Source organism: Chiloscyllium plagiosum, unplaced genomic scaffold (genome assembly GCF_037043375.1).
Source record: "Chiloscyllium plagiosum isolate Xiang-an unplaced genomic scaffold, Cpla_swu_hap1 HiC_scaffold_21, whole genome shotgun sequence".
In the NCBI taxonomy this organism is placed as follows: Eukaryota; Metazoa; Chordata; class Chondrichthyes; order Orectolobiformes; family Hemiscylliidae; genus Chiloscyllium; species Chiloscyllium plagiosum.
The window spans coordinates 57,291,762-57,302,440 of NW_028270159.1; the positions used below are offsets into that span (position 1 = coordinate 57,291,762).

The 10,679-nt window shown below is 42.3% G+C and overlaps 1 protein-coding gene across 1 annotated transcript; it reads right to left on the minus strand.

The window, feature by feature from the left end:
- Positions 1 to 335: 335 nt before the first annotated feature.
- Positions 336 to 7,297, minus strand: LOC148146161 (uncharacterized). Its single transcript, XM_087998614.1, has 2 exons — positions 7,144 to 7,297; positions 336 to 1,228 (listed from the first exon to the last, which is right to left on the minus strand). Exons 1-2 carry the CDS (start codon positions 7,295 to 7,297, stop codon positions 336 to 338), a joined length of 1,047 nt encoding a protein of 348 aa, XP_087854740.1.
- Between the last annotated feature and the right edge of the window lie 3,382 nt (positions 7,298 to 10,679).

The following is a 10,679-nucleotide window of genomic DNA, read 5'->3' on the forward strand; positions in this document are numbered from 1 at the left end:
GGTCTCCTCGTGACCCTCCCCTTGCCGCCTGTCTCATCGTTGTGAGTTGTGCTGACTCCTATGTTTTTAACCCATGTTCTTCTGCAGTGAATATCTAACCCTTGACTGCCAGCTATCTAACATGGGTTTCATTCTGCTCCCGTACTTCCTGTCCTCTGGCTGACAATGTTTATTCTTTACCCAGTTTTCTTCCATGCTGCTGGTCCATAGCCCAGGCTTATTAACTATGCTCAACCCCGTAATCCTTTACCTTCCATTGTTTAGAGCTATGTGAAGTTGTTTTTGTATCCCGGGGGTTAATACTTGCCTATTGCTGTTTGGATATTGTGCTGCTCTCAGTTGTTTTGTCTATTCACGAATTTATGAATAGACACGAGGGGATATTTCAACATGTTCTTCAACTGCTCCCTGAATTTAGACTGAGTAGCCACGTAAATAAATGTGTTTGTGCAACAACTTAAATTTCTCAGCATATAGGCAAGCACTCCAAACATCCCATCAGAACTGACTATGGAATCATCAAAATCAAAAAAATATATAATATAAACAAACCACAAGAAGATGAAGGTGCCCGATATGGTAAAGAGTAAAATCATTGACTTCCTTCTGCTCTCCATTTCTTGGTCAGTGTGTTTTTCGTCTTTTTTGTGATGTTTCAATCCCATACGGGCTCGACTGACCATTAAAATGTGTCTGACTGTCATAATATTGAATAACAGAATTAAACTGAATGGTAATAATGGTGTTAAAACCTTTTCAAACATCCTAAATCCAAACCACCTTGGATCTCTAAAGTAGATTTTCTTATTAGAACAGCGCCATTCTACATTGTTAATTACCCACTTAGGTTTATATCTGAAGTAAATGGGAATGTTTTTTAAACATAGGAGAATGCCAGTTGTAGCGAGAACCACCGTTGCAGTTTTCTTGGTGCAATATTTCAATTTCAGTTTCCGGCAAGAAATGGCAACAAATCGATCAAAAGTGAAAGTCACGGTGAACCAGACAGAACAGTCTATGGCTATACGGATCACAACATAGAGGGGTCGACAAATAGAAGTGAGCTTCACGACATTCAATGGGAAATAATAATTGTTGATTCGACGGAGTATGACCTCAGTGATAATGACCATGAGATCCATCAATGCCATGGCCGCCAGGTAACGAGTGGTGCAAGTGGAAAGTCCACACTTTCCCTGGGATAGGATGACAATTGCTATTATGTTAACTGCAAAAAATAAAGCAAGATCCGGTGAGAAAACTTAATTTTTCGTAGACAAATAACATTTTCTTTTAACTGAGGAACAGATTATGTCTGTAAAGAAAAACGCGCACTGCGACCATGTCACAATTAAAAACAATCTCCAGTATTAGTTTCGCTTTCTGAACCTGTTCTCTCACTGCTCTTGGGATGGATATATATCTCCAATGCTTGTCGTTTTGAGCAGTACATGGTCATGAGCATCAAACAGACAACAAATGGCTGTTACTGGAATTCAATGCGATTTTAGATTAAGAAATAATCCTAGTAATCCTCTGCAATAGCAGCACCAGCAGGGTCAGACCCACACTGTTGTCCTGCCTTCATGATCATTCCTCTGCAAACACATGACACACAACTGTTGACATTTCAGGAAATAAAAATGGACCATTCCCAAACCGGATGTATTAACTCAGGTTTTTGTCTTTCAGGTTTCTTCAGAATTCCACAAGATTCATAACAAGGTGTAAGTTTCTATTTTACATTGTGAAGGTTTCATCATTATTTTTTCTATGTGTTTAGTGCAAGTTAAACAATACTTTATATGTGAATACATATGAACTCTAACACCAGGTGACCTCAATATTTGTGGTTAAATTAGCTTTCATTGAGACAGACGGTAGCAATATATTTACAGCTCATCTGAAGAATAGCATTTGACTTTAGCAATTCTGTCCTTCAAAAATGTTTTTTTAATTTTGGAACTCCTTTTTCTAATCTACTGCTACTTTCATGTCATCATTTAATATACGTCTCTTATATCTTCTTGAAGAGTTATGGACCGTCTCCTTAAATGTTTCCATTTCTTCTCTGCCTTTATGTTTCCACATTCAAACTTTGCCACCACGTCTTCACACTGTTGTAATGTTTCATTTTAAGTTTATCTGATTCAAGTCTTTCCAAACTGAGTCTGTATTGAATGCTACAGCATTTTATGTTCTCTTCTGTCTCTATTGTGATTTTATTATTATTCCTGCCACAATAATTTCCAGTTCTAAAATAACTTGTTTGTTGGTAGTTTGAAACAAGCGTTTTCATTGAAACTGTCCTCAGTCAAAACTGTCTGAGTGTGGGATAAAGGAACTCTTGTAAATCTGAAATCACTGCATATCAGGGGACACACGTTCTGCTGGTTAGAGTCATACCTAACATATAGAAAGGTGGTTGTGGTTACTGGAGGTCAGTCATCTCAGACAATATAACCACTGCCCTGTGACATTCAATGATGTTACTGTCACTGATTCTCCTGCGATCAACAGCCTGGCTGTTACTACTGAACAGAACGTCAGCTGGACTTGGCACATAGACACATTGGCTACATGAACAGGTCATGGCTTGGAATACTGATGCGAATAACTCACCACCTGTAATACCTAAAGCCTATCCATCACCTGCAAGGAACAAGTCAAAGTGTGGTGGAATACTTCCCACTTGCCTGAATGCTGTAGCTCCAACAACACTCAAGGAACCTGATACCATTCAGGACAAAGCAGCAGGCTTGATTAGCATTACATCAACAAGCATTCATTCCCTTCACCACCAACGCTCAGTGACAACAAAGTGTAACATCCACAAAATGGGCTGCAGAACTTCACCAAAGCTCCTCAGTTTCATCTAAACTCACAGCCACTTCTGTCAAGGACAAGAGCAGCAAATATACAGGAACCTCATCACTTTCAATTTCATCCCCATACCATAAAATCCTGATGCAAAGCTTCTTACCATTCTGTCTTGAAACTATATTGCCATTCTTCCATTGTGACTGGATCAATACATTGGACTTACCTTCCTAATGGCATTTGGCTTCAGTCACTTCACATAGACTGCAGCAGTTCAAGAAGGCAACTCACTAACACCTTCTGAAGATCAACCAGGGATGTGCTTTTAACGCTGGCCAGCCAGTGACAGATATATCCCACAAAATGAATAACAGAAAGAATGGTTGTCTAAATCAGTTCTCAATTCTGCCTTTTACATTTCGATTTGTGAAAGTTTTGTGAAGTTATATCATCCACAATTGTTCCAAAACCAACACTTACAGCTCAATTATTCCCTTTATCTTTAGTTTTTGTTTAAAATCATCATCTCACAGGCTTATTGTGAAGGTGTTTATTTTATCAGAGACTTCAATTAACACACTTTTTTTTCATCTTCACATGATATCTTGGTTTCGTCTTCACTAAGAAAGACACAAACAAGACATTACAACTGTTGGCAAACACAGTTTCCTTGAAGGGAGAGGAACTGACTGCTTGCTGGGCAAAGGGTGGTGGGGAACTTGATGAGAATTAATCCTGATAATCTTCAGGACCAATAAGATGCATCACAGAACACTAAGGAATTGAAATTAGACATAGTCAGTGCATTGATGGTTATCTTTCAAAATTCTGACATTCTGGAATAGTTCCTATGAATTGCAAGTTGAGAAATGGGACACCACTTTTGTTTTCTAAATGCAGTCAAAGAGAATTGCTGACTGGTTAGACTGACACCATTAGTGGGGAAAATCTTGAGGTCCGTTGGAAAACATTTAATAGCAGTGACAAGATCAGATAAACCCAGCACGAATTTAAGAAAACTAATTCATCCTTGAAAATAATTTGAATTTTTGTGGACATAAATAATAAAGTGGGTCCAAGGACCCATTGTAAGGCTTACTTGGACTTTCAGAGTGCTTTTCAGAAGTTCCACATAGGGATTAGCTTGTAAAATAAAATGGCGTGGAATTGAGGGAAGTGCACTGACATGAAGAACGTGCCAATTGGAGGATGACAGAAAGGATTCGGAAGAAATTGGATTTCATCTGAGAGGCAGGCAGTGACTGGACAGGTAGCACAGGGATCCATAACTGACCTCATCTGTTCACAACACATATTAATGTTTTAAATGAGGGAACTTAACGTCTTATCTCTGGCACTGTAGACAACACAAAGTTAGTTGGGATGGTGAGCTTTGAGGAGTAAGCAGGGATGTTTCAGTGTGTTTTGTATAAGTTGAATGAATGGACAAATTTATAACAGATAACGTATAATGTGGATAATTGTGAGGTTACCAATTTCGCAAATCAGAAAGGCAGATTACTAGTCATATATTGACAGATTGATAAAGTGGGAGGTGCAATGCAACCTCATTACCCTTCTGTGCCAGACAATAAGGGTTAACCTGCAGGTGAGCGGAAGGAGAAGAAGAGAAGTGACATGTTGGCTTTCATGGCGAGAGGATTCCAGTACAAAGAGCAATTATCTACCGCTATTGCATTAACCCCTGGCATGGCAGAACAGTGGCATGAAGAGGGTCTATCAATTAAGATTATGTTCACTGGCCTTCAAAAGAATGAGAGGGGATCTCATCAAATTTCTAATATTGAAAATAGGCCTGGGCAGGTTAACAGACGGAGGACGTTTCTAATGACCTGTGAGTCCAGAATCATTTGTCAGAGTCTACGGTACTGTAAGACTATTCAGCACTGAAATAAGTGGAAATTTCTTCACGCAAAGAGTGGTGAGTCAGTGTAGTTCTTCGGCAATAAGGCTGTTCAGGCGAAAATATTCATGAAGGCTTCTGAGATAGTTTATAGGTCACAAGGCATCAAAAGATCTGAGAATGATGTAAGAGAAGTCTGCCGAGATAGACTATCAGCCAGAATTATACTAATTGTTCAGGCACACTCAGAATGTCCTACTCCTGCTTCCATTTGCTACGTATTACGGTCTGCCAAATGGGCTGGGTTTGACAAGAGGTGTTCCGCGGCCGTAGGAAATGATTTTATCACAGTTTCCAACAAATCTTGTGAAATCATGGAAACTAAATTCAGATTTTAATTGAGCTAGCACAGAGGGGAACACAGAACTAGCTCCCATCCTTCCAGGGTCCCTTTCTACCTTGTTACTGGGTTTGCTGCAGCTTGGTAAGCTGTTCCTCACAAACCCACGATGGATCCAGCAGATCTCTTTCCCCACACCTACTCAGACTGTGCTCTCAGAGCTTCCACACTCTGTACCTTCTGCTCCATTTGGTTGTGCATGTTCAAAACCAAGATTCGTTGTAACTAAACTCCCAAATCTCATCCTGAATTGTGATTTCAAACTCTGAGGTCTCCCTGAAATATCTCCACCAGTTCACACCACAACCGCCAGCAAAAACATTCAAGTCCTTCCAGGATCTTTCCAGGAACAGAATTAATTGAAATGCCTATTTGCAGCAAGTTACTTGATGGGTCCATTGCAATAATAATTGAAGGGCTTCAGCATGTTGCTGAACACATGATCAGCTCAGAGTAACTAACACAGGCGCTCAGTGGATAGGCACAGAGCAAGTTTTAAACCTGTGAATCAATGTGAGGTTGAAACCCCTTTCCAATATGGACCTTCATAGCCAGCTCCCGATGAATGGGTGATATCCCACACATTCAATTTCATTGTTTCTGAGCTTCATAACACAGCACTGCAACACAGGAGCAAAAGAACGAGGATAGGGAAAGATACAGCAAGGAAAATCATTCACCTTACAACAGAATAGGGCCATTAATTACTGCAGAATGATTGCAGAAATATGGGGAATAATCCGTGTATTTGGACTAACTGGAGAAGTGCGGCCTTCAGGTGTCCAATTGCAAAATGGAACAATTAAATAATGAGACTGCGACATCATGTGAAATGATCAGTTATATCCCGTAATTGGAATCCACCTCGCAGAACGAGTCGATTCATAACCAAACCAGGCAGAAGACACTTTGTAGATCACGTTGATGCACTGGTCAGTGAAGTGGACTATTTGCGGATTGTACATGGGCATAGATCACTCTCTTGCTACATATACCTGCAATAGGTAGTGGAGACGTGAGGTCTGCAGATGCTGGTGATCAGAGTTGCGAGTGTGTTGCTGGAAAAACACAGCACAACAGGCAGCATCCGAGGAGCACGAAAACTGATGTTTCAAGCCGGAACCCTTATTCAGGAATGTGATAGTGGCCTAGCATGGGGAAATTTCCAGGTCCAGCTGTAAATGACTGAAGTGGTGCTTCCATGCGTTCATGTCTCTTTATCTGTGAATCAGCAGTAAAATACAAGTGCTGAGGGTATGCTGATGTGAAAATCACTATTAGAGACAGAGCAAAGGGAAATCAGTTTAAACATAAACAACTCTCAGAGATTTGGGAAAAAAGACAGAACGAGACAGAGAGCGATATCATGAACAATGTCATCACACGTGTGAAAATTTTAAACTGGAGACACTGCAAGAGTTAACAGCAATACACATTGAAGCTCACAGGAATGACAAGGGGAACAGATTTCGGTCGAATCTCTGGAAAAGCTGTGGAATCTTTGGGTGAGCTTTGGTGATGCAGTTTTGTGAACAGGAATGGGGTCAGCAGAGTCCTGGGAGTAACCAAACTGGATTTCACATTTTAAAATTTAAGCAGAGGCTGATCCAGTGAAAAATGGGTTGTGAGTTCAGTAAATAGAAGTAATAATGGTCAGGATTTGTGGCTCGGAAATCAGCCCAGGGAGAGAGGGATCACTGCATATGTGGAAAAGCTGTTGCATATTCATATATTGGCCAAGGATGGAATGGAGTCATATGATGGAAATGTAGTTGTTTTGCCAGAATAGAAGACAGTGATTTTTACGTTTCTAATATCTAAAGAATGATGACAGAGACGCAATGAATCGTAGTTTGCAGATGAAGCTGAGCAAATTCCCTCTTGTGTGCTGACCAGAATCATAAAGAAAACAGGCAGTTAGCAATGATTTGTAGAGTGCAAGATAAATTCAGAGTCTCATCAGCAGTAATAAGAGCAGCACGGCAGTAGAATAAATAGAAAGAATAACGATACAGTTAAACATGGTTTACAGAAATAACAACTGGGCAGTAAGACTTACCAGGAACGCCAACAATAGCCAGGATGGGATAATAAAAGAATTCAGTCATATACATTATGTAATGGATTCGCAGCGATAATGGAATCTTATCATAATAAGCAGAAAGGGCCAACAGATCCCAGTATACAGTCCTATCCATTTCTGTAACATTCATGACCAGTTGTTAGATTCTGGTTCATTGATGAAATATTCCAGCCGACTTTATTCTCAGATTCTAATCTCTCTTCATCTCTGGAGCTGTTGAGTGTTGGACGTGATGTAGCCACTGACTCTGTGGGATGTCACATTGAAATGAGCCAGCTTTTAACTGAAAAGCGAATTACTCCAGTGTCACAGGTCGAATCCATGGAGACTAACATTAATTACAGTCACTAAACAAACAGATTCATTTCAGCTGAGACCAGAGCAGCAGGTCAGGAAGTGGAGGGATTGAAGTGAAGGTAGATGTTAGAATCAATAAATCCAAAAGGAAGGACAGACAGAGACAGGTTAATGAACACAATGGTACTAATGGGCTGAAGTGTGTTTATTTCAACACAAAGAATACTATGGGTAAGTCAGATGAACTTAGAGGTAAAAACAATGACTGCAGATGCTGGAAACCAGATTCTGGATCATTGGTGCTGCAAGAGCGCAGCAGTTCAGGCAGCATCCGAGGACAGTCAAATCTGAGGACAGGCAAAATCGACGTTTTGGGCAAAAGCCCTTCATCAGGAATAAAGGCAGAGAGCCTGAAGCGTGGAGAGATAAGCTAGAGGAGGGTGGTGGTGGGGAGAGAGTAGCATAGAGTACAATAGGTCAGTGGGGGAGGAGATGAAGGTGATAGGTCAGGGAGGAGAGGGTGGAGTGGATAGGTGGAAAAGGAGCTAGGCAGGTCGGACAAGTCCGGACAAGTCAAGGAGACAGTGTTGAGCTGGAGGTTAGAAACTAGGATGAGGTGGGGGAGGGGGAAATGAGGAAGCTGTTGAAGTCCACATTGATGCCCTGGGGTTGAAGTGTTCCGAGGCGGAAGATGAGACGTTCTTCTTCCATGCGTCTGGTGGTGAGGGAGCGGCGGTGGAGGAGGCCCAGCATCTCCATATCCTCGGCAGAGTGGGAGGGGGAGTTGAAATGTTGGGCCACGGGGCGGTTTGGTTGATTGGTGCGGGTCCCAACCGCCCCGTGGCCCAACATTTCAACTCCCCCTCCCACTCTGCCGAGGATATGGAGGTGCTGGGCCTCCTCCACCGCCGCTCCCTCACCACCAGACACATGGAAGAAGAACGCCTCATCTTCCGCCTCGGAACACTTCAACCCCAGGGCATCAATGTGGACTTCAACAGCTTCCTCATTTCCCCTTCCCCCACCTCATCCTAGTTTCTAACCTCCAGCTCAACACTGTCTCCTTGACTTGTCTGGACTTGTCCGACCTGTCCAGCTCCTTTTCCACCTATCCACTCCACCCTCTCCTCCCTGACCTATCACCTTCATCTCCTCCCACACTGACCTATTGTACTCTATGCTACTCTCTCCCCACCCCCACCCTCCTCTAGCTTAACTCTCCACGCTTCAGGCTTTATTCCTGATGAAGGGCTTTTGCCCAAATCGTCGATTTTGCCTGTCCTCGGATTTTGCCTGTCCTCAATACTGCCTGAACTGCTGTGCTCTTCCAGCACCACTGATCCAGATGAACTTAGAGCCTGGGCGGGGACAAAGGGCTATGGTATTGAGGCCATTACAAAGATTTGATTGAGACAGGGACATGACTGGCTGCTCACATTGTCAGGGTTTCGTGTTTTAGATGAGGAAGACAAGAAGATAAAAGAGATGGAGTAGTTGCATTCCTAATTAGGGAGATTGTCACTGCTGCACTCAGAGAGGAGATATCCACTGAGGAAATATGGGAAGAGCCATAACTAAGATGGGCACAATCACACTAGTATGATGTTTCCACAATCCCCAACAGGCACCTACACATTGATAAATACCTATGTAGGCAGGTTCTGGAATGATACAATAATAACAGGGTGGTCAGCGTGGTGACTTTGACTTCCCCACGATTGACTGGGACTCCCTTAATGGAAGAGGCTTGGTTGAGACAGAATTTTTAGGTCAATCCATGAGGGATCTTGAAATAGTATGCGAAAATTCCAACTAGAGGAGAGGCCTTACTGGACTTTGTATTGGCTAATGAGCTCGCCAGTTGACTGACCCACTAGTGGGAGAGCATTTTGAAAACAGTGATCAGAACTGGTTAAAGAAGAAATGGAGGGCTTGCAGACCCCGGTCATGGTGAACGAATATAAAAGGTCTGGATGTCCATGAAGAAGATGAGGTGTTGGATTCAGGGAAACATAAGCCTTGGAGGAAGTGGAGGCTGTGGTTGTTGTCCCAAACATATGCTGGAAGTTTCTGGACCGGGGGTGGGGTGGGGATAGCATGGTATTGCGGTATGTGGAGATCAGTTCAGTGGGGCAGGAGCAGGTTGAGACGATGGGTTGGCTGGGGCAGTCAGGATTGTGAATCTTGGAGGGTGGGCAGGAGTCTTGTTGGAAAAAGTAAGCTCGGAGGCAGAGGCTGTGAAAGAAAAGTTTGATGTCACAATTCATTTTTGCAAATAGTGTTACATTGTATTCCAAATAACAAACTTTCTCAATAGATGTCACTAAATAGCATGTGATGCACTAAATGGTTGGAAGGTGCAAGCATAAATGCTGACTTCAAGAATTTACACTGGTGTTTAGCGCAGTTACCACCAAGATTCAGAATTAAATCACAACAGTTTATGCAGATCCAATGTTAAATTTCAGAGTCCTACGTGTTTAATTACACCTGATTTCAATAAACTTAGAGTGTGCTTTGCTGTCATAACTGTTGGTATAGTGAAGAGAATAGGTCACTCATTGCGTCTTCCGTTCCTGCACTTGGTCATCTGTCCTCTCTGGCTTTGCAGTCTTTCAGCACTATGGGCTCTGTTGCTTTAATCAGTACATCCTTTCTGACACTTATAATGCTGAGCTCTTATTATCTTTTATTTTACTTCCTAACATTTCACCCTTCAGTGTGGTAATTTTACCCAGACTGGAGGAATTCCTGAAGATGGTGAGTGCTGAAGGACTGAGAGAGCTTACAGTTGAAAATGTGAAGTAGGTTATAAAGAGGAGAATTGTGGTGTTCTGGAGAACGATGCAAAGTGTAGGAAATTTACTGAGTCTCAAACAAGTTATAATGTTACAAAGGACTGCAGGATGTGGACAAGGTTACAAAGATAAGAAGAGTATTTAAAGTTTTTGAGAAGATTTGTAGCTCGGGTAGTCGTTGTTGTGGTTCTGTTTGCCGATCCGGGAATTTGTGTTGCAGGCGCTTCGTCCCCTGTCTAGGTGACATCCTCAGTGCTTGGGAGCCTCCTGTGAAGCGCTTCACAGGAGGCTCCCAAGCACTGAGGATGTCACCTCGACAGGGGACAAAACGTCTGCAACACAAATTCCCAGCTCGGCGAACAGAACCACAACAATAAGAAGAGTATATTTTTATGTGCAATGTCCACAAGTGATAGG

Bases quoted from the DNA above. Each gene is read 5' to 3' on its own strand.
- LOC148146161 (XM_087998614.1), bottom strand. From the start codon at position 7,297: ATGAATGTTACAGAAATGGATAGGACTGTATACTGGGATCTGTTGGCC. The intron at 1,229-7,143 runs GTAAGTCTTACT...TATTTTTTGCAG, and splicing joins GGCTATTGTTGGCGTTCCTG to TTAACATAATAGCAATTGTC.